The sequence below is a fragment of the Dipteris shenzhenensis genome, chromosome 27 (assembly GCF_047967505.1).
Source record: "Dipteris shenzhenensis isolate YYH24624 ecotype China chromosome 27, Dip_SZ_1.0, whole genome shotgun sequence".
NCBI classification, from domain to species: domain Eukaryota; kingdom Viridiplantae; phylum Streptophyta; class Polypodiopsida; order Gleicheniales; family Dipteridaceae; genus Dipteris; species Dipteris shenzhenensis.
This window is the reverse complement of record NC_141622.1, coordinates 51,865,853-51,890,381: the sequence shown is the minus strand read 5'-3', so window position 1 is coordinate 51,890,381 and position 24,529 is coordinate 51,865,853. Positions and strand designations below refer to the sequence as shown.

Below are 24,529 nucleotides of genomic sequence, written 5' to 3'. Positions count from 1 at the left end.
TACACTGGCACTCTGCTTTCCACATACAAATGTTATTCCACTTAGACCACTTCAATACACTTTACATTCATGTATGCATTCAATAATCGTAGTGTGTTTACAATGCTAGGTTACAAATGCTACCCTTGGAAGGAAATAAGTCCTTGAGTATCACACCTTGTAATCACATCGAACTACTCTTTGGCCTTGGCAACATCAAAGTTGCAAGCTTAAAATGAGCAAGAGGAAGTTGCAATGTGGCACATTGGTGCTTGTAAGTTGAAGGAGGGTCGTCCTTGATTGCAAGTTTGTCAATTAGATTCCAACAGCGTTGTTGGCATTGAAGAGACCAATTGTGCATCTATGCACTACCAATCTTGTCAAAAATATTGTGCACATGTTGGGGTTCCATCAACTCTTAGATGAAAGGAATAAAGACACCATAAATTTTATCGACTGCTGTTACAATCACTTCCATAGGTGGAAAATGCATTAAACACATATAGGCCACCTTCATTGCAAATTTAGCATAAAGCTCACATGCCTCGGTCCATCAGTTTTGGAATTTCAACATGACACACTTTATTCTTGCCTTAGTCGCTTCATTTGAAGCAATCCTTTGGTTGCAAGGTTTGGGAAAGGGACATGATTTTCCCTCCCCTTTCCCCTTCATAGAATGGTTTGCATGTTGCTAGTTGTTTTGTGAAGGGGAATGGTGTCTTGAATGTGTTTTGGCTTATTCATCATGGCCATTGGTCAATCTTGCTTCCATTTGTTCACAATATGTAATTTTGAGGTATTGAAAGCCATTGAATCTTTGTAATACTCCACGCTATCAATTGCTGCACAAAGCTACATCCAAGAATTTCTTCGCAAAAATAAAGTGCTTTCCACGAGGTTTCATTCTGTTCTGATATGGTACAAAAATTTGACTCAAAGTTGAAAGAGTACCGACTTTGAAAATCCAAAATACTTTTTCGAGTACATGGGTACTGATTGGCCAGACAAGTATGTCCCCATACTCTTGAAAAATCCTCAAGACAGGCAAATAATAAGATATTAACAGCCACACATAACTGACAAAAAGACCGGAGGACATCAAACCGCCTGACCACACTTTCAGTTGGGAGCATAGAAAAACTCCTGCTGTAACCTTCTGTACAACTTCGACATTACCAAGCTGCATGACTCTACAGTCAATAGATATTGATAACCGGTGGCACCTGGTCCTGTTCGCCTTTTCTTCCGTGTAACAGACAAAGTGCACGAGTGTTCCACTTGGATAGACAGCAAATACACTATTACCAGCAATTATCAAGCTGCATGACTCTCAATTGGTCAATAGATATTTATAGCTAGTGGTAATGTAGTCCTGTTAGCCTTTTGGTCCTTGTAACAGACAAAATGCACTAGTATTCCACTTGGATAGACAGCAAATACACTATTACCAATCCTCTTACGGCATATGGAGCATGTATGCTCACTTGTGACTTTTACAACACGGTTCCGGCGATGCTGAAGTTCATTCTGAATCTGTTTCAACCACACAACAATTCTAGCATCATAATCTAAATCTAAATATTTGCCTAAAGAAACTTTAATATATCACTCTTTACAAGAGACTGTACACAATTGGCCATGCGTATTAAAAACCTGTAAGTTTTCACTATGCCGAAGACTCCTTATGACAGATAAATTGCGCCTTGCCTCACTTGACTTGCGCAGCAATGGCTCCAGGAAGGGATATAATTGCTAGCAGATCAACCAAAACAACAGACCAGCGTGACTGTCAGACAAACATGCAAGCAAGTAGGCAGATGGATTGCACTGGTAAAGTGGAAAGGCATATACCTGTAGTTTGGTTTCTGATGGGAGCAGTCGGAGAGCATGAGCAGCATCTATGCGATCCCATCTACAGCTCAGTAAATTCAGTGCTTCATCAAGCATTACTTCTTCAATCATTGGAGTACTTCTTTCCATTATATCTTCCCCATCACTCTTACCACTTTCTGTAGTGCTCTCATTACTGCTCAAATTCTGCCTATTCTCATTCACTCCTTCAATCTGAGCTATTTTCCTTGCCACATGTCCTTTAGATCTATGCGCAGTGCCAACCTTCTGGCTGGGGATTTTTTTTGGAAAGTTTAAACCTGTAATAGAACTATCATATTCCCGAACAGCTGCCGAAGGGTTCAAATAGACTTGCAGCAGTGTCAAATAAATATTCAAAGCTGTTTTATCAAAGGGTTTCTTCGTGGCTATAGCAGAATCTTTTACATCTTGTAAGCTTTTTGTGGATGCAAGAAACACACGGTCACAATACTTGAGAGCCAAATCGGGTTCATGAAGCTGCATGCCAAGTCCAAAATCAGGGTTCTAGATTGTCAAATATTACCATGGCATGAAGAATGTATATTTAAAAAATCAAATTACCACAGAATAAATTTGAGTCTTCTAGGATACTTAGCAGTCTGAAAGGTAAATGCTAATTAGCACTATGTATTTTCTTGAAAAGCATATCCTTAAGGCAATCTTCTATTCAGCTGCATACAATGGGAGTACAAAAGGGAGCAATTTTTGTGATGGGCACCTTGTGCACATAGAGGGTAAGAGCAAGCTGATGCTGACCCATTCGCCCAAGGATAATTGCTCTCTCTTCATGTAAACCATAGGTAGGAAGGCGCTTCAGTATAGTTTCACAGCTATATGATGTAGAATTTTCCAAAGCCGACAAAAGCTTTGCTCGGACTTCTGTATGTTGACCTTCATCCCACATTTCCTGAGCTTGCAACTCAGTTCGTTCTTCAATTACTTTCTCAAGGTAGAGGTGCACCTAGTTGAAATGAAAACATATCTGAGAGCAGAATTGATGTGTTGACAAAGTAGAATTAGAAATATAGCATGGCTTTGATAGTAAAAATGACACGCATCATTGAGCACCAATTAAATTAGATCCAGAATGCAGTCCATCTCTAGGTTGGCAAGTCTTGTTACTTGATCATTGTGATCATTTCAGGCTTACCATCAGTCCAACTCACATCTTCTAGCCCACTTGTGTTATTGTAATATTTAAAAACCAGCCAGTTGTTGGGATACCTTAACTGTTCCAGACCAGAACTTACCTCCACATACCAGCCCCTCAATAAAACTGTACACAGCCTTAAAGTCATAGTACATACTCACAACCAGACTACATGCTGACTAGGACAACCAAACTTCCAAGCCTGACTAGACTACCAGAAAAGCTAGGGCTTGATGTCATCACATTAAACCTGCAGGGTAGAGAAAATCAAACCACCCCATTATGGCTCTGTAATTGGCTGCATGGCACCCACAAAACAGTATAATACAACAAACCACTATAAAAAAGAGAAGTGAGCTCAAGACAATGGTATTGTCCTTTTCCATCGGTTTGTTCTTCTTCCCTCAAAACCGTTAAAAGGTAGAGCAGCTTTACAAATTACCACTCAATAGCTTATTGCTCCACTTTATGATCAATTCTCTGAGACTGAGTGGGCACTTCCTAAACTAGACTCCCACTTGTACAAAATTATATTTATGATTGTGAGTAATTATCAACACACAGTAGCACTTCAGTGATCACCTATTTCTGGCGCACTTACCTCTCAAGCCACCTCTTGAGCTGTTTGTTTGCTCTCGCCTGCCCACATGCAAGAGATTACCTGTCTCTTCCCTTTAAGTTACTCGCAGCTGGGAGGCAAAATGCAGCTGGATTTCGAAAGATTCTAGAATCTCTTGGTTAATCCCAATGCTGACTACACTTGGAAATCTCAACCAAGACAACAAAAACTTCGATAGAAAAAAGGAAGAAACAAAGCAGGAAATAAGAAGTGTGAGAAAGAACGAAAGAAAGAAAGAAAGTTTATTAACATCTACGAAAGACCAAAGCGTTTATGAGACCAAAAAAAACCTAGATAAAATAAAAGCTAAGGGTGGGACCACAAAACGGGCACCCCAACCCGAGGGTGATGTCTGTGACGAGAAAAAGTAACACATCGCACTAGAGAGAAACCCAAAAGGTGGAGAAAATAACAAGTAGAATCCCTAGCCACCTATCAATCGGTCAAACGTCCATCCCAATGGCTAGACCTGTGTATTCTGTCTGTGGTACCAACTTTACTGAACGACTGAGAAAGAAAAGGAGCTCATCTGACAGTGGCTCGGGATTGGGTGAGGGCTGGCGTCTAGGACAAAAGTCAGTGATAAATCCCTACTGATGCTCGGCCTGTCCAGGTCCATCCCTTCTCCTCTGTAGTCTCTATGGCGTGGCACCCTCTCTGACAAGTGCTATCATATCTCCATCATATCTCCAACAGTCTATCTCCCCATATCAAACAAAGAGGATATGTCTACGATCCTCACGTGAGTGTCCACCAGGGGTCGGGTCCATCGTGTTGTGTCCACTAGCTCTGTGTTGCGTCTAGTCCCTTGTTGTCCTTGGCTTGGATCACCGAAGAAAAAAACATTGATCATGCTCTGACTGTACTCAAGTGGTCCCTCATGTGCTCTCCTCTGTGCTCGTATAAGCTAGTTTCTGTGTCTCTGGGCCTCAAGAAGAAAAATAGCCACACGCTACTGATCTAGATGTGTCAAGAACCCTTTGAGTGGGCCAAAACCGCTATTGCAAGGATAGTGGTGCCGTGCATGAATCCCATGGTATACAAGGCATCTAAATGCATAGTGATCCTCTGTCTTGGTCCCCTGCATATCATTAAAGTGTGGATCCGTCTCTTACATGGGATCCCTCTGCCTGCCCTCTCTAAACCCATAGCCTATGTGAAGCTACCTGAAACTGACTTGCCAAAGATGAATCTGGATGTAGCCCAATGGTTCTTCTCTGAGATCCGTAAGCAACGATCTCTATAAAAGCTGAGTTTCGCCAAAAGATCAATAGGTGCTAACTAGGTCCTATACATGTGGAGCTGCAAGAGATCCTCTTTGATGACTTGGTTCACCTCCTAACAGGTGAGGGGAATGGATGGAGCCTCAAGGATATACTGAAATGGTGGCAATTCTGTCCATTTGTAGTCTACAGTCTGCAAACCATCTGCGTGTCCAAGCATACCAGCTCCTCCAATCCCCCTTCGCCTCCAATGCCCTAGATGAAATCAAGTCTAGCCATGGCAGTCTGCTCATCCGGATGTCGTGGTACCAAAGTCCTTGACCCTATGAGGTAAGTGACCACCTAAAAGACTGCATCACGTTGTAGAGAGGTAGCCCCAAACTTTGCTTGTATGATTTGATGCAAGACCGATGGCTTGTTGCAAATCATTCCAATGAGAAGCCAAACCTTAAGTTTCTCTATGTGGGACTAAAACTGTCTCTGATAAGTTTGTTCCCCAGAAGGACTACCGTATATCCCCGCCGCTAGACGGACTAGTGAGTCAAAAGAGACTTGGTTCTACAATCCTAAAAATCCGAGTTGGTTCTACAATCCTAAAAATCTGACTTGGTTCTAGCTAGTGCATATCTAACGTGTGCTTTGGTCACTCAAGACTAGCTCAGGAAGCCTAGGGAGGCTTAGGGCTACGGCAAGTGATTCTCGGATTGAGTAGCAAGGGCACTAAAGAATTATGGTTTCCCACTAATTCACGCGTACTGAGATCAAGCCTACATAAGGAGCCTAGGGGTTCAACTGTCTAAAAGCAAGTGGGAGCGAGTCAAGTTCCTCCTTGATGGTCTGACTCTTGATCATGTACTAACGTACACCTACTATCTAGCGTATACCTAGATGAATCCAGGAACATTCCCAAACTCATCCTCTAAAAACACAACATAGTGCAGTTTCAATCTCATGATAGTCACTCACAAGGTTGAAAACCATAAACTCCATCATGCATAGCAGGGACTAGCTACTATGACATCCCCACTGACGTCATCAGCGCCCAACAGTGGGTGTAGACCATAGTATAAAAATATGCTCTCACACATACAAATCCACACACCCACACATACTTGAGCATACATTTATACACAGTCTTCGTACTGAGTTTCTGTCGGCACTCCGGAGGTGAAGGGCAGACTCAGCCATGATGAAGGCTAGCACTAAAGGAGAAGGCTAATCAAAAGGTAGTCCAAAACGTACACCTACTATCTAGCGTAACCCAGTTTCAAGGCCCTTTGGGTACCACTTGGTCATATGGGACGCTAGGCTAGTTAGGAACTAGTTGGATGATGTGCTAGCAACTCAGCTCTTGACTCGGAGGGAATGTCCCAAATCCAAGAGTCCTTCACTTGCGGACGTCACAGTTGGGTGGTGAGCAAGCCTATCCTTTCTAAGTGTTTCTATGATTGTTTCTTTGTGCATGTTTGTAGATCCATATTTTGAGGCCTTGTCATTTGATATCAAAGCCAGATCTTGAAAGACAAATGTCTCTAGGGGAAGTTGTTAGTCAGGGTTTTCTCCAAGTATGTACAAATTTGCAAATTGCAGATCTCCTACAAGCGCATGTGAATATGTCTATTAGATTTGGCAGGAAATTCGTTTTTGACAAAGGAAGGTAGATTTAGTTAAAGATTACCCTGATTGTGAGGAGAGGATGAACAAGAGACTGAAGTCTGCCAAGATTTGTGGGGAAGCGGTGCATCAGCTTGGAATTTTCAGGACATTTGATTTAGGACTGCACGAAAGAAGTCGACTTTTGCCTTAGGGAGTCACTTTTCAGATTTTGGAGGAAAACAGGTAGAGAGGGAAGATCTAGGGTTAGGTGCCTATTTTCAAGGCTAGCACCTCAGCTTGGAGATGCTCGTCTACCTCAGATTTTGTAGATCGCCAGGGCTAGGCTAAACTAGTAAAGCAACTCCAAGAAAGTGCCAAATTTGACAAAAGTCAGGCTAAGAAAAGCAAATATCGATTTGTTTGGGCCAAAGTCAGCCAGGAAAAAAGCAGCCAAACCCAAATTATGGTGCAGCTAGATTTTGGGCTTATAAACAAGCTGGGCACTTGTTCTAGAGCCAATTATATGCTCTAAAGTCAGCTGCCTAGCTGTTTTTCGGTCGCCTTTGCAGTTGTACAGCCTGGCCATGTCCTCAAACTTGTTGATTTTGCTCCTAGTACAGCCTGATTTGCTGTTCTAGCAGTCGCCCATTTGGTACCATGCTGGACTTTGCAGTTTTCCATCCCTTGCAAGCCCAAAAATCGGATTTGAGATTTCGCCTAATATGCACAAGAACTAGTCGCCTTGTATCCCAAGCAGATTTCCAGCTTTGAAACAGATTTTCACTGCTCCAAAATGGACCATTTCAGCCTTCCCTCTACCAAAACCCTTGGGTTAGACAATTTGCAGACACTAGCCACAGCTGATCAGAATCGACACGACCCCACAGGATCTAACCTTATCACTGACCTAGAATCTCGTCCTCAATACAACCAGAATCAAAGCTTCTTTGAATTTTCCTTCAATTGCTCCAAGGCTCTTTTCACAACAACACTTGCTCCATCATGCTCACCCTTTCCATGTCCAAAGCCAAAGAAATTCCATGTCATCTTCAGGTTAGTTAAGGAAGGATACCTTGCAACAAAGAAAGCAGGCCGTCTCACTTTAAACTGGAAAGCTGCACCATCTGACCAAACCCAATGCTGCTTTAGTACTAAATCTTTTCCTTCCAACCAATTGTGATGTAGCATAAAACAATGCTAAACAAACAGAGTATCATGTACCTTGTTAGTAGATATGTAGAAATGGATGGCTTTTTGAACCTCGCCTCTTATCCAAACATATGTTATTTGAACAAGAATAGTGATTTGGTCTGAATGCCAGTATCCTCCCGACCACCCCCAAGCACGTGGGCTACAACTCGACTCATCCATAGGCCCATATCTAACCCAGGCGTGCCATACCACCTGAGCCCGTCCAGGGGACCTTCGATACACCACCTATGATCCGCCATGTAGATGGCCAGAGTCCCGACCTGGGTCCAAGCCCCATCCATCAGTTGAGGAGCGCTCAACTGATCTACACAATAGCACTGGCCCTCCCTCTATATAGAAGGAAACCCCCTATAGATAGCACAATGCTATGAATAGCTCCCTCCATATAAAGCGAGCACTATATATGAATCAATCTCTATATATAGCAATCTCGACTAAAAATAGCCATCCAGCCCTATGCTATCCCATAACCCACGTTCACCTGCTATCCAACCCTAGGTACACCATGCACATGACATACTCCCCTTCCTCTAAGAACTCACTCCTGGGTTCACTAGAAAGCCCGAAACTCTCAGTGAAGATGAGTCAATGCCAATAACTATACTCTATCAGTTTGAGTGTGCTATACTTTCCATGAGATTCAAATCAAAGAGAATCTAAGGCCAAAGCCACAATCTTCGATAACCAAACCAAGGAAAGTAAAACTCTCAATCTAAACAAGGTTACGTATCATCGAGTAAAACTCTCAATCTAAACAAGGTTACGTATCAAGGAAAGTAAAACTCTCAATCTAAACAAGGTTACGTATCATTGATAACCAAACCAAGGAAATTAACGCCTGAATCCACAGAGTTAGTTCCGTTGACATATCTGTACACAAGCATGGTAAAATCCGTACCTCAAGGTAAATGATTCTATCAACCTTATCTATTGAGTTCTAACTAGGAATTCGCGAAAAAATATTCATCATGGTGAATATCCTTGAACTCAAAAATCTTAGGTTGAGATAGAGCAATCATTGTTCAAACAATCCCATCAATTGAGCCCCTCGAGATCAAATTTTGGGTTGCAATTTCTATCAACCCTAATGTCCTCAATTAACAGAATACCCTTGTAATTCAAATTCTTGGGTTGAAATACATGACAGACTTTCCATCGCAGAACAATTAGGTATCCATTCATAACTCATGATGGAAGAATCTTCATGGAAGTATCAATGGGCAAAATTCTGACCATAGATATGGTCCCCTGATCTATCCTCGGAATGCCCTTACATGAGGATAATTAGTAAAAATTCAGTTGGCTATATCCAGTCAATGGTACTGTTCTAGACATGTATATAGTCAACCATGATAGGAATAACATCCTATGTGATCCAAAGACTACGGAAATATACAATCCGAGATCTCTTAAAATAAGATCCACTATCGGATATCCTGTATAAACTTGTGCACGATAAACCGCTCCTATCATACGATCATCCAGTTCTTAGGATCTCTTATCAGGAACACCAGGTTCCAAACAAGGCATTGATAGACCATCATCAGAAGAGATGTGGTAACCCTCCCTGAGATTGAATCTAGACTATGGAGCTCCAGGGTTGAACCCAAAAAATACATGGCCTCTCTCAGGGTAAAGAATTTTAGTCAGCCCTCGTCAAAAATCTGATCAAGTTACCCCCAATTCAATTCAGCCTACTTGTACTTCACCCTAGAGGTCCTTGGGTATTGTTTCACGCTAGATTATACCACCACATCAAAGAATCTTAAGTGTAACATACCTTAGTGTCCCATACCACCAAAGTATACTGCAAATAAAAACTCAGTGGACAATATGAGTAAATCAGGTAGCCAATCCCTCTTCAACTCAGATGATCCCAGATTGAGTCAAGGTGGCAAATCCGTTCTCAATCCTTTTCTTAATGTAATTATATCACCCCCTTGTGTTACAATACCCCAACCAATAAGGTCAAAGAAGAAAACCCAGTAGGTAGTATCCCTAAAAACTCTTGAATCCTGACTATCCACCATGACCTCGGCTAAAAGAGTGAGAATCAAAATGACCCCGCCTTTGGACATGATTCAAAGAAGGTATCCAACAAGACTCATCCTGGTCTAATCAATAAGAACCTTCATACGTCCAAACAGTAACTCGAAGAAACTCACAATCACATTGAGATCAAAACTTCAAATAGAATCCAAACAGGAATCTATGCACCAGGATTCGAGAAAGGGAAATCCAATTGCTTTTGTTAAATCCGGTCTAATATGTAACAAATACTCGAGCACCATCAATGCACCATGTATCTAAAAAACTTCAAGATATATGCAAGAAAGGTATAATTTGAAAAAAACCATCAAATTATAGATGCCACTAGTTACAAATCAAACCCAAATTAACCAAAACTTGGTCAATTTAATAACAAGGCAGTTTACAATTCATACAAAATTGGGAAACATCTTGAACCAAACGTGGTTCAAAAGATCCAGTTAAGCCAAAAATAATTGAGTGTCAGTCAAAACTGAGGATTTCAACCTCTTCATCGCTTCTCAATAGCTCGAAAGCGGTATAAAGACTCTAAAACAAGCTGTCTACATTTAGAACAGCACGAGCCTTCTTCAATATGTTTCTGGTACTGAGGGGTTTTATAGTAGTGAAGAGCTGCCCAGAGTTCATCCATCAAGAAATCCATCTCTTGTGGCAGGTCATGAGGTCTACGAGGATTAATCTCCGATGTAGCCTCATCCTCCATCTCAATAAAACAGTAATCCAACGTAGGTGTCTCATTACTTTGATGTCCTTCCATGGCTGGAAAATATCTCGCACGGGAGAGGGACTAGAAGAAAAACAGCTGCGTCCAAACACGTGCTCTTCACACTAGCAAAAGAGAATCTGGTGCTGCGTTGAATCAAGGAAGAAGGTGGGTAGAGGACAGCAAGAAAGATGGCGGAATCTGATAGGCTGATCTCAGATGGAAAGAGGGTGGGAAATTCGCCTTCATGCGCTGAAGTGCTGAAGTGAGAGAGAGAGAGAGAGAGAGAGAGAGAGAGAGGAATCCCGGGTATATAAATAGCCAGGAAGGGCCATCAAAAGCTAGGCGAATTTAGGGTGGGTGCTTGATTTAGAGCAAGTGCTTTCCTTGCTAGAGAAAAACAAAAAAGCAACCTGCTTTTTAACCAAAAAACAGTCTCGCTTTTAATAGATCCTGTCCCGCTTTTCTCCAGCCAGCCAAAAATAGCCAAAACGCGCTAAAATCAGACCATACGCTCCTTCCCAAAGCCAAGCGCCTGCCCCAATCATATCGCCCCTATCTCTGATGCCCGAATCTCCTAGACAAGCTGCTCTCCGGCTTATGAACACCCTCTCTTTCCTCCTCCTTCTCAACTGCAGCAAATCTAGGTCTCTAGGGTAGGAATCTCATACTTGAGAACCTAGAGGGAATTCTTTCCCTAACCAGCCCACTCTTCCCCACACAGCCAATCACATCAACAACCCAAGCGTGGGAAGTTATAGGTCACAAACAACACATACTCATATCTCTTGCTGAAACATCAAGTCTTCTCATCGCCTACCCTTCTCAGGGAATCTCGATTTGACAAGGGGTGATGACCAAGGAATATGACTGTTTGTTCACCAAGGTCGCTTTCTAGGAACTTTTGAAGGATCAGGATGCAAGATTTGAAGGGGCTGCTTTGAATGATCACTCATTGGTTCAAAAGATCTAAGCACTTGAGGCTTCCATCATGATGATGACGAATTCCTTCCCCCCTATGCTCTCACTCGTGTTGATACTAAGGCTTCTGTGTTGGGCCCGAATATTACTATAGACCCTTATTCTAGAGACCAAAAAGGTAGGACCAAAAAGATTGTGGACATTTGGCTACATAAATGACAGGTGCACTTTTACTTCACCCCTACTTTATGACAAGAAAGTTCAGCTTACACTAGGTTATCTGTTAGGTAAAGCCCTTCTTTGGTGGAAAGAATTGCGGCCACAACCCACAAATTGGCCTGAATTAAAGAAACCTTCATATGAAATTCTTGGAGGAAGACTATGATATTGTGGGCAAGTTTAAGGCTTTTGATATGGCCAAACAAAATCTTACTTTTGAAATTACCTATAGAGACTTGCATACACGGGGAACAAAGATGGATCTTGTTGGGCAAGTTTCAGCTTAGCTTTTGATATGGCCAAATAAAATCTTACTTTTGAAATTACCTATAGAGACTTGCAGACACGGGGAACAAAGATGGATCTTGTCACTTTGTTGGGATTCTTTGTAGATGGGTTACTTAATCCTTGTAAGCTTCAAATTAAGAATAATAAAAGTACCACTTTGTAGGAGGCCATAACTTGTGCATGCATATATGTTGACACTATGACCTCAGCAAAAGTGACCACTGGGAAGGAAAAAAGAAAGTTCTTCTAGCAGCCGTCTAGCACCGGGGAGGGACAATCTTAGGACAGCCCTTCCAAGAAGAAGGAGAATTAGACGAAAAGCGATAAAGACGGATTTGTTAGAAATCGACCAACAGAGGGTACGCACAACGGAAGACTGATAGAATTGCCCAAGAGTTCACATAGTGTGGTGTGGGGTGTGGAATCACAAACTTCTTAAACTTATGTTTATAGCATAGGTGTGCAAACTCATCAATAGACAATGAACCAGTCAGATAGAGAAACCACCGAAATAATATATTTCCGTCCAAAGCTATGGACACAATACAAAAGAGATAGATCCAGAGTCCCACCAAGGTGTGGTTCTCTGATCATACCACAAGGTACTCCTCCTATCTGTTGGCTATCTCTAGACTCGAGCACGCGTGCTCCACCTCGAACGTAAGTAGACTTTCTATCTAGATCCCTTCCACCCTGCTGCCTTTGCACCAGCCTAGGTGGGCAGCACCCTCAGCTAAGTCTGCAGCTACTGTATGCTCTCTTCTCCTCCAGTGATGAGGCCCAAGACAAGCTCCCTGCTGCTCCTTTCTGATGGGGCTTTTCTGCTGCTCCAAGTGATGAGTAATGGAAGCCCAAGTGCCCCCTTTTATAGGCCCAAAGGGCCCTGAGAAATGGCCGACCCAGCCGGGAGATGAACCCCGACCCCCTCTGGCTGACTTGGTTGGCTGGCCCAACCCTAACCAGCCGACCTGCAGGTCGGCCTGGTTGGCTGGCTCCATTTCCTCTATAAGGGCCTTCCTTGGCCCCTTCTGTGCTGCTGCCAGAGACCCTATTGCAGGCCATACACCTGCCCACAGACCCCTGCCATGCTGCACCATCATTCAGGGCCTGTTTACAGGCCATGTGCCTACCCACTACCCTGCTGTACCATCTCGCCATCAAGGCGCCTGCTACCTGGAGCATCCCTGCCATGTTGTTGCTCTTCAATCGCCTCTTTGCCAGGCCATATCCACGGCTTGATGCCCCCACCATCTTTCCTGCACAAAGTCGCCATCTGATGCAGCTTTGGAGCTCCAGGTATATGTCCAGAAGTGCTGCCCACATGACAGCCTTGATGCTGTCCATGTAGCAGCCCCTTATCCTCTTTTTATGTGAGGTAATGCCCATGTGGCAGCCCCCTCTCCATGTTCTTTCCTCTAGGCATGCTGACCACATGGCATCCAAACAGATCCCCATGTGGCAGCTCTTGCCCTAGGTCTCCCTCCCCCATGCTCTCCTCATATGGGAGCTTACAGATGGGGAGGTGACCTGTCCAACAAGCTTCCTATGCACATTATGTCTGAAGAAAGACAGGCGTTGCTTCATATGTGAGGAACGTGGACATACCAAGTCAGAATGTCCAAAGAGGAAGGGTTTCACACAAAGGACAAGGAAAAAGTGGAGACCGGGACAAGGACATAGTCAAAAGCTGCCAACTAGACTTTTATGGTAGGTATTTCTCTAAATGTTATCACTCGCCCTAATTTTTGTAATTGCACTTTTGATTCTACATTGTTTGGACCCCATGACCTTTTCTGAGAAGTGAGGGATAAATAGGTACATGTTCTCTTTGATCCGGGCAGCACTCACAATTTTGTTAATTACAAACTTGTGTAGAAACTGGAGCTGTCCACAACACATCGTGGTCACACCTATAATGTGCAACTTCCTACAGGGAAGCAGTTTTTGGATCGCAAGGTCGATGAGCTTGTAATCCAAATTCAAGACTCATGTGCTATGTCATGCACTTGGATCATGTAGACTTGTTACGAGGGATAAAGTAGTTTAAAACCCATAATGTCCAGATTGATTGGAAGGCTCATAGAGTTTCTTTTTTGAATAAGGGCATGGAACTATATATACAATGTGGTGATGTTAATCCATCTCAAGGACTTAATTGTAGCAACGATCCAACTACGAAATATATTGAAAACACATTCTTATGAAATATATTGAATACACCTTATGATGTGTTCCAATGTGTATTGATTCCACTTTCTTCATTTGTTGTTTCTGTACATGCAAAGAATGACTTAAGTGTGTTTGAACGCAGTGAATTAAAGAAGCTGTTGAGTGAATTTCATGATGTATTTCCAGACGAACTACCGGCAAATTTACCTTGAGAACACGGAAGTAGATCATTGCATAGGTTTAGTCCTTGGCGCTCAGCCTATTAGTATTCCACCTTATAGGTAGAGCCAATTAGAGGAGGACTTGGCTAAGCAACTTTGGGACGACCTGAAGATGATGTATCTATGTCTCAATGAATCACCCTGGGGTGCACCTGTTTTATTAAGAAAGAAAAAGGATAATACATGGAGAATGCATGTGGATTATAGAAGATTGAATAAAGTGATTGTAAGAAATGACCCAACAGAGGGTACGCACAGCGGATGACTGATAGTAATGCCCGGAGCTCACACAGTGTGCGTGTGGGGTGTGGAATCACAAACTTCTTAACTTGTGTGCATAGATGTGCAAGCCAGTAAATAGACAATGCTCAGAGACAAATATAGAAGCAACTCTTTATACTTCCGTCCGTCCACAAAGTAGGACAGGATACAATCCCAAAAGGTCCTTCTACTACAAGCCTGACACTTCTAGATCTCTTAGCCCGCGTGCTCCACCTCGAGCATATGTAGACTCTCTGTCTAGATCCTTTCCACCTTGCTGTCCGGAAGCCAGCCTAGGTGGGCAGCACCTTGAGCTCAGTCTGCAGCCCTATGTCAGCCTCCTTCTCCTCCTGTGTGTAGGTCCAAGGGTGCGCCTGTGGCTGCTGCTGTCTGCTCCCTAACTGCAGCTTCAAGTGATGATGAATGAGGGCTGGAGGCCCTCCTTTTATAGGCCCCCCAGGGCCCCAAGGGGCTGAGAACTCCACCGATTCAGGCCCCTAGATCTGGCTGACCTGGTTGGTTCTTCCTGCCCCTCTTGGCCGACTTTTCTGGCCCCTCCTGGGCCGACTTTACTGCCCTATATAAGGGCTGTTGCTGGACTCTTTTGGGCTGCTGCCTGGCCCCAAGGGCAGCCCCCATTGGGCCCTACCCTTGGGCACATATATGGCTAGGTGGCTGGCCCACCATAGCCTTCACCTCTGCCCCTTCTGTCCTGCTGGTTCTGCCCTCTGCCAGGCTCCCTCCAGCCACGTGTGCAGCGCCATACTGATCCGTACTGCTGCTGAGGTCAGCCGCCATGTGTCGCCATCATGCAGCCACTCCTCACCTCTATCTGGAGCTCCAAATTGCCACTGACCTGCTCCTGGACCTTCTCTAGATGTGCTGCCCACATGACAGCCATGATGCTGTCCATGTGGCAGCCCCTTTCTCTCTTTTTCTGTGGGGTACTGCCCTAGATCTCCCTCCCCCATCTCCTCATATGGGGGCTTACAAATGGGGAGGTGACCATTCCAACAGTGACAATTAAGAATAAGTATCCTCTCCTTTCATTAAGATTGATTTGTGTACTGTTTATCACCAGATAAACATCTATGTGAAACATATAGAAAGAATAGCCTTCCAGACTAGGTATGGGCGTTACGAGTTCCTCGTATCACCTATTGGATTCACCAATGCTCTAGCAACCTTCCAGCAAATGATGAATGACTTGTTCCGCGAATATTGGAGTAAGTTTATATTGTGTTCTTTTGGATTGACCAATGCTCCAGCAAATGATGAATGTCTTGTTCTGCGAATATTTGTGCAAGTCTGTGGTTGTGTTCTTTGATGACATCTTGGTTCACAACAAGACATTAGAGAACCATATTGGTCACCTCAGGATTGTCTTGATTTTGTTGAGAGAGAATAAATTGTCTGCTAAGATGAGTAAATGTGACTTCTTTATGAAAGAAATCATTTACTTAGGACATATGATTTCAAGGGATGGGGCTAGCATTGATCTAGATCATTCAAACAAATTAGGATTGACCGATACCACAGACTGTGAAACAACTTCGTTCTTTCCTAGGCTTTACTGTCTTCTTAAGAAAATATGTACGTGATTATTCTAAAATCACAGTTCACCTTACCAACATATTGAAAGGTCGTGGATGTAGGTCCAATCAGCCTATCACTTGGAATGAAGATTTGAACAAGGCTTTGACATGTTGAAAACTTGTGTCAAGAAAGCCCCTGTTCTAGCTTTGCCCGATCATACCAGGCCTTATGTTTTGGAGGCCGATGCGAGTGATTATGCAATTGGGGAAGCATTATTGCAAGAGGGTAGACCAATTGCTTTTGAGAGTGAAAGGCTAGATGACACTCAATATCGTTGGCCGATACTAGAAAAAGAACTTTATGCAATAGTATATGCCCTCAAGGTTTGGAGACACTAGGTTTGTCGTATTGACTGACCATTGTTTCATGCTCGCACAAAGCACATTGAGGTTCATTATCATTATGTCAAAGAGAAGTTGCATGCAGGGGAGATCAATATGATCTATGTGTCAACACATGATAATGTTGCAGACATCTTCACCAAAGCACTTCCACATGAGAAGTTTGAGGCATTTCGCAGTGCCCTAAACTTATCTCCTTTTGGTGATTGATCACTTCCTTGTATATCATCACATTGGCACTACAGGGGGGTGTTAGAATTATTGGCATATTCTAGGCAGTGACCAATGTAATCCATAGATGAGTTAGGGGCACTTTTCCCTCACTAGAGGTTTTTCACCCTAACCACAATTAGTGGGTTAGTGTGGTTTTGTCACTTCTCCTCACTTGTATTTCTTAATCTTATCTATCCAAGTTCTACGTTTTGCTCTCTGCTCTCTTGCTTCTTGCTCCCAACTTCAACACAGCCCACTCTCACGCGTCCCCACACAGCCAATCACATGAACAACCCAAGCGTGGGATGTTATAGGTCAGAAACAATCCATCCTCATATCTCTTGCTGAAAGCATAAAGTCTTCTTATCGCCTACCCTTCTCAGGGAATCTCGATTTCCAAACACGTGGCAACCGAGAGAAAGCACACAGCCTATGGACGTCTATTTCTTTCACAACTCTCCTAATCATGAGCACGCATCATTAGCCAACGATTCAGCCCATACATGAGCAGAAATTCATATTTGCAAGAGCAATCTCAAAAAGCGTACCTGGACAATCTATTTGCATACCTCGCGTTGAATTCAATTGTGATGAGATGGCTCTGATACCAAATGACACGCCCCTGCAAGATCTGACCCTATCACTAACCTAGAATCTCGTCCTCAATCCAACCAAAATCATAGCGTAGGCGCCTCGATCCTCCCAACCACCCCCGAGCACGTGGGCTACAACTCAACTCATCCATAGGCCCGTATCTAACCCAGGCGCCCCATACCACTTGAGCCCATCCAAAGGACCCTCGATACACCACCAATGATCCGCCATGTAGATGGCCTGGGTCCAAGCCCCATCCATCAGTTGAGGAACGCTCAACTAAACTCTACAATAGCACTGGCCCTCCCTCTATATAGAAGGAAACCCAAGATAGAACAATGCTATGAATAGCTCCCTCCACATAAAGCGAGCACTATAAATGAATCAATCTCTATATATAGCAATCTCGGCTAAAAATAGCCATCCAACCCTATGCTATCCTGTAGCCCACATTCACCTGCTATCCAACCCTGGGTACACCATGCACATGACACTTTTCATGGGAGAGGTTCAATTATACATGGATGCCAAATGTTCCCATATACTCTTGGCCACTGTCATGTGCTTCACACAATTAATCACCTGAGGAGTACAATTAAGAAAAATGAACGACCTTACCCTTGTATTGACACAGTCCCAAAGCTGAGATAGGGTCTCGACCTCCTTGTGCTCCACGATGCATCTGGCCTGGCAACACCTATCAAAACGAAATCTGCCACGTCATATGATTGTAACATAGACTCCATAATCACCCGCCAGACGCTGTAATTCAGCCCATCCAACTGCCGATCAGCCGGGAACGTGGGCAACACTAGAATTCGTCTTGTTCTCTGCCATCTCAAACAAAGTCGCCATGTGAGAGAGAGAGCTGAATTGAAAGAGGTGGTGGATAGGATAGAAGGGAACATAAGGTGGAAGAGAGGAGAGGCCTGGAATGAGATCTGGAGTGGTGGGCTGATGTGGAACATCATAGAGATGGTGTGCATACGTGTGCCAAACTCTCATGTCGGTGAGGGGTGATGGAGACCTACGCTCAAGGAATCTCCGCCAAAAATCCTTCGAGTTGTTGTGTAAGATGTTCAGCAGCTCCTCCTCATTTCAACGAAGAAATGCCTGCTTCTTCCGACGTACAAGACGTCGGTACTTGCATACCGTGTCTAGTGTGTTCGAGAGGTGACATCTGGTTTCAAGTCGGAGCTGTCGGCGATAAGCCTTGCACTCAACATCGTACCAATTGTTACAAAGTACAGAACCAAGAGGTGGTCTTCTAGTGGACTGTGTGGTGTGGGGAAAGATTTGAAGGGCAGCCTCATGGAGTGGGCGACTAATCAGGGCAGCATGGTCCTCTATGAGTGGTATGTGATCGATGTAGGTTAGGAGTCTGTTTAGGCGTCTAGAGTAGGCCGGTGAGAGGCTGTGATCAAAGTGTATGTCGTGGTAGGTGTCGTGCTTCCTATGTGGTGTGTGTGGTGTGGCTAAGCGTGGGGTGGCGATAGTGAAGAATAGGTATGTGTGATCAGCTCCTGGAGGGAGTGGTGCTACGGTGAAGTCAGTGATACATGAAGTGAAGGTAGGGGATCCCATGATGTAATGTACTACACTAGTGCCCCCCCGTGTGTGTCATGTGCACGGATCGGTATCTGACGTGTACTAGGTACACAGAACTAGCTCAGGTTAGCCTGGGGAGGCTTAGAGCTAGGCAGGCTTGATTCTCGGGTTGAGTGGCAAGGGTACGAACTATTTATAGGTCTTCGCTATTTTTGGCGCCGGGGCCCGAGTCTATAAAAGAGGCCCAGGGGGTTCAGTTCTCAGTGTGCAGTTGGGAGCAAGTCTCGTTCCCAGGTGCTAGGTCTAATCCTGGATTGTGTCGCGGACGCGCGCCTGCATCTTAGCGTAGCCCAAGGCCCAGTGACAGATCCAGGGCTTCATAGCGCCACCTGGTGGTATGGGACACCAGGCTGGTTGGGATCTGATTGGGAGTTCGTGCCAGTAGCTCAGCTCGTGGCTCGGGGGGACATCTTCTGATTCGGGTTCACATCCCGTAGATGTCACGGTTGGGTGGTGAGCAGCCTGCTCAGTTCTGATGTTGTGTGTGGTTATTTTGCAGATCAGGGGTTTCAGGAGTGCTGGGATGTGTCAGTTGGTATCAGAGCCAACTCCTGAGGTAGGAACTTCTGATGCGAGAAATTTGACGGATTTCTCTTCCAGGTATGCCCTAAAATTCGAGATTACCTGCTGCGTTTTTGCTGTCTACCTGGGGTAGAAGGGGTGAAGAAATATCTGGAAAAGGAAGAAGAAGAGGAGTGAAATAGAATCGAAATTTCTGAAGGCTACAGAGAGAAGTTTTGAGGGAAGAGAAGGAGAGCAGAAAGGAAGGAGAGTAGGGCAGGAAATATACAGCCAGGGAGTAGGGGATGCGGAGCGTAGGAAGGGGCGTTGAAGGCGAGGCAGTGTGGCGGGACAGCCTGTGTAAAAGGCTGTCCCCAGCCAGCGTAGCGGGCTGTCCACAGCCTGCGCAACAGGCTGCGAGCAGCCTGCGCTGAAGCAGGGTGCTTTTTCCGAAAAAAGCACCCCTCCAAAGTTGGAGGGGCTCAGGTGCTTTTTCCGAAAAAAGCACCCCTCCAAAGCTGGAGGGGCTTAGCCTTCTTTGGAAGCCTAGCTTCCAAATCAGGCAGCCCTGCACCCTATATAGGTGGGGGCTGGGTGCTAGGCAACCCACAAGCAGCCCAAGATTCGAGACGTTACCTCGAAATCTGTGCCAGCCAGCCTCGCCCTTCAGCAGCGCCCTGTTCGAACAGTTTCCCTGCATCCGCCCTGCCTGCAATAGCCCTGCGCAACTCCCGAAGCTGCCGTACCAGCCGTACAGCCCCAGCGACAGCCGTACAGTCTGTACGGACTGTCCTGCCTGTTTCGAACCAGCTGCTGTACCGAACAGCAGCTGCGCCAGCTTCTGCAGCCACCGTACGGACTGCGTCAGCAGCCATACAGGCCACGTCAGCAGTCCGTACAGCCCCTATTGTCGACTGCGCATCCGGTTTGCAGATTCGGGGAGGCACCAGGACTCGTGGTCTTCCAGATTCCAGCATTTTTTTCTGTCAGATTTATCTGGGACGGTTTTCTTCTACTCCATCTCCCTCCGTGCTCCGTTTCAGTTATTTATTTCTCTCCGTTTGTAATCAAATCAGATTCAGCCATGTCTGATGCTCCGAATCCCGAGTTCGCTATGGGGGAGCAGGAATTAGACTACACTCCAGTGGGAGAGGATGATCAGGGTCTCTATGACGACCTGATCACTAAGAAAGCCTTCAGTGAGTTCACGACTGCTCTGATGGTAAATTTGAGCAGGTCAACGCTAATCAATCGGGGTTGACACAGCAACTCCAAGGGATACAAGCTACTTTGACTCTTCTGGCTAGCACGGTTCAGGCACTCACGCATGTGGATGCCATGGCCTCCGTGCTAGGCCCGAATATCACTCCGGATCCCTTTCCAGGTGACCAGAAATCAAGAACAAAGGAGGTAGTTGACACTTGGTTGCACAAGTGGCAAGTACACTTCCAATTTCACCCCTATCCAGATGAGAAAAAGATTCAGCTAGCAGCAGGGTTTATGTCAGGTAAAGCCTTGCTTTGGTGGAAAGAACTTCAGCCTAAGCCTGACACTTGGACAGAATTTGAGGGTATCTTCAGGAAGGAGTTCCTGAAGAAGGAAGATGACTATGATATCGTCGGCAAGCTCAAAGCCCTCGATATGTCAAAATTGAATTTAACTTTTGAAGTTTATCTTCAGAGATTTAGGGATCTGCAAACCAGGGCCACCAAAATGGATCCTGTAACCTTGTTAGGTTTTTTCGTGGATGGTTTGCCAGACTCCTATAAGTTACAGATTAAGAATAACAAGTGCACAACATTGCAGGAGGCCATGACATATGCGCGCATATATGATGATACCATGGCCGGTACCAAGGCAGCCACAGTTACCGAGACCAGCGGAAAGAACAAACGCAAGTTCTTTCAGCATGCGACTGGTATTGGGGAGACGAAGTCTACGGAGAACGCCTCCAGGAAAAGCTTAACTCCTGCGAAGAATGGTAAGGCCCGTTTCCTTCACACTCTCAGGCTCAAGAAAGAGGGCCGGTGTTTTTATTGCGAGGAGCGGGGCCACACGAAGAATGAGTGTCCTAAGCGGAAGAACCAAAAATTGGTGCTAGGACCGAAGCTCCAGGCAGGTCCACGAACCGCAGCCAAGGGAGCCAACCAGGTTACGATGACAGGTATTTCAGTAAATGTCATTACCTGCCCCCTTTCTTGTAATTGTACCTTTAATACTTCGTTGTTTGGTTCCCATGATCTTTTCCGAGTTTATGGAGAAGTTAGGGACCAACAGGTTCACATTCTCTTTGATCCGGGCAGCTCTCACAATTTTGTTAATTACAAATTTGTGCAGAAGATGGGGCTGTCCACAGTACCTAGCGACCACACCTACGAGGTGCAGCTTCCAGCCGGGAAGCAGTTTTGGGATCGCAAGGTCGAAGCGCTTCCCATCCGGATTCAAGCCTACACGGGAGCTCTCACATGTTATGTTATGCATCTAGAGCATGTAGACTTGCTGATCGGGATAGAGTGGTTTAAAACCCACAATATCCAGATCGGATGGACGGAGCATACGCTTTCTTTTGTAGACAAAGGCACCCAATTTTGTATTCAGTGTGATAAGATTACCCCTTCTCAGGGGCCTATTGTATCTGCGATGCAGCTTCGGAATATATTGAACACTTCTCATTATGATGTCTATCAGTGTGTTTTGATTCCACTTTCTTCATTTGTTGTTTCGGTGATTAACAAAAATGAATTAAGTGTGTTTGAACACCGAGAATTGAGAACGTTGTTAGTTAATTTTAAGGACGTATTCCCAGCTCAACTGCCGGAAGGATTACCTCCAGAAAGGGCAGTAGATCATCGCATAGACTTAGTCCCAGGGGCTCAACCTATCAGTGTACCACCGTATAGGATGAGCCAGGTAGAGGAGGATGAGTTAGCTATCCAGCTTCAGGATTACCTAAATATGGGCTATATCCGCCCAAGTAAATCTCCTTGGGGTGCACCTGTCCTCTTAAGAAAGAAGAAGGATTCTTCCTGGAGGATGTGTATAGATTATAAACGACTAAATAAAGTTACAATTAAGAACCGCTATCCTTTACCTCGTTCTGATGATTTGATAGACTGTTTGGCCGGAGCGAAGTATTTCACTAAGATTGATTTGCGTACGGGTTATCACCAAATCCGTATCTATGCTAAACACATAGATAGGACCGCATTCCGGACTAGGTATGGTCATTACGAGTTCCTCGTATTACCTTTTGGTTTGACCAATGCTCCTGCTACTTTTCAGCAGATGATGAACGATTTGTTCAGAGATTATCTGGGCAAATTTGTTGTAGTGTTCTTAGATGATATCTTGGTATATAGTAAAACGCTTGAGGATCATATAGGACACCTTCAGGTTGTCTTACTTGTTCTAAGACAGCATAAGCTTTATGCCAAGATGAGTAAATGTGACTTCTTTATGAAGGAGATCATTTACTTAGGACACAAGATTTCTTCTGAAGGTATTAGCATTGATCTGGATCGTATCCAGAAGGTTTTAGAATGGCCTATCCCTCAGACTGTGAAACAACTTCGTTCTTTCCTAGGATTTACGGTATTTCTTCGGAAGTCAGTCCGTGATTATTCACAAATCACGGTACCCTTGACCAACATATTGAAAGGTCGTGGACGCAGGTCTACTCAGCCGATCCCTTGGAATGATGCAATGAACAAGGCTTTTGAAACCTTGAAGTTATCTATCAAGGAAGCACCCGTTCTTGCATTACCCGATCCTACCCGGCCTTATGTTTTAGAGGCGATGCGAGTGATTATGCGATTGGGGCAGCTCTATTCCAAGAGGGCAGACCTGTAGTTTTTGAGAGTAAGAAGCTAGACGACACTCAGTATCGTTGGCCCACACTTGAGAAGGAACTTTATGCAGTAGTGTATGCTCTCAAGGTTTGGAGACACTACTTGTATGGTTCAAAGTTCCTTGTATTGACTGATCACCGGTCAATTAAGTATATGTGTGATGGATCAGACTTGAGAGGAAGGAAAGCCAGATGGGCAGAGTTAATGCAGGATTTTGATTTCGAAATACGTTATCGTAAGGGTTCGTTGAATAGTGTGGCGGATGCCTTAAGTCCAGTTAAGTTTGTAAATGCTTTGTCATTTACGGAAATATCCTCAGACCTATTTCAATCCTTGAGAGGGCTATACGCAACTGATAGTCATTTCAGTTCTTATTGGCAGAGAGTCCAGGATGGGAATTCCATGGTTGACCAGGACTCAGGGATTGTGCCACCTAGGATACAGGCGGCGGGAGGTCAGTGGATGATTATGAACGGCTTGCTGTTCCGGAATGAAAAGATTTGTGTGCCTGATGTTCTGGACCTTAAATCCAAGATTCTCTGGGAGTGTCATGATGCTCCTAGTGCGGGACATCCAGGTATACATAGGACTCTGTCTCTTGTGAAGCATACCTTTTATTGGCCTAAGATGCGTGCATTTATAGAGAACTATGTGGTAGGTTGCCGAGTTTGTCAGGTTACTAAGGCTGAACGCCTTAGGAGCGCGGGCTTATTACAGCCATTACAGATTCCAGGTAATAAATGGGAAAGTATTTCCATGGATTTTATTACTGGTTTACCTCGAACGCGCAAGGGTCATGACTCTATTTGGGTCATAGTCGACCGTTTGACAAAAATGGCTAGATTCTTACCTACAAGAACAACTATTTCAGCTGTTCAGTTGGCTCACGAGTTTGTGGACCACTTGTTCAAGCTGTATGGTTTGCCATCTGACATAGTCAGTGACAGGGACTCAAAGTTTACAAGTAACTTCTGGACACTTGTATTTGAGAAGTTGGAAACTACTCTAAGTATGAGTTCCTCGGATCATGCACAATCCGATGGCAGTACAGAAAAGGTCAACCAGTTGGTTGAAGACATGCTTCGGGCATATGTATCTAAGAGACAGTCTTCGTGGGAAGATTATCTACCCATGATTGAATTTGCTTACAACAGTGCAAAGCATTCTAGTACAGCTTATAGTCCTTTTATGCTTATGTACGGGTTTCAACCTAAGTCACCAGTTATGGTTGGATTAAAAGGGATTCAAAATGATGCTGCTAAGAACTTCTTGCAAGACATGCAGGAAATGTTGCAGTTTGCCAAGGAGTCTATTAGAAGTGCCCAAGATCGGGACAGGTTTTATGC

The 24,529-nt window shown here is 44.5% G+C and overlaps 1 protein-coding gene across 1 annotated transcript in view; it reads right to left on the bottom strand.

Annotated features, from left to right (window-relative positions):
- Positions 1–480: 480 nt before the first annotated feature.
- EMB2754 (Vacuolar sorting protein 39) overlaps positions 481–24,529 on the bottom strand; it is an 85,480-nt gene continuing 61,431 nt past the window's right edge. The window contains exons 9-12 of the mRNA XM_087398378.1: positions 2,570–2,812; positions 1,831–2,328; positions 1,633–1,731; positions 481–1,512 (exon numbers count right to left, since the gene is read on the bottom strand). Of these exons, the coding sequence (XP_087254504.1) occupies positions 1,318–1,512; positions 1,633–1,731; positions 1,831–2,328; positions 2,570–2,812 (1,035 nt within the window). The 3' untranslated portion in view covers positions 481–1,317. The remainder of the gene's footprint in view (positions 1,513–1,632; positions 1,732–1,830; positions 2,329–2,569; positions 2,813–24,529) is intronic.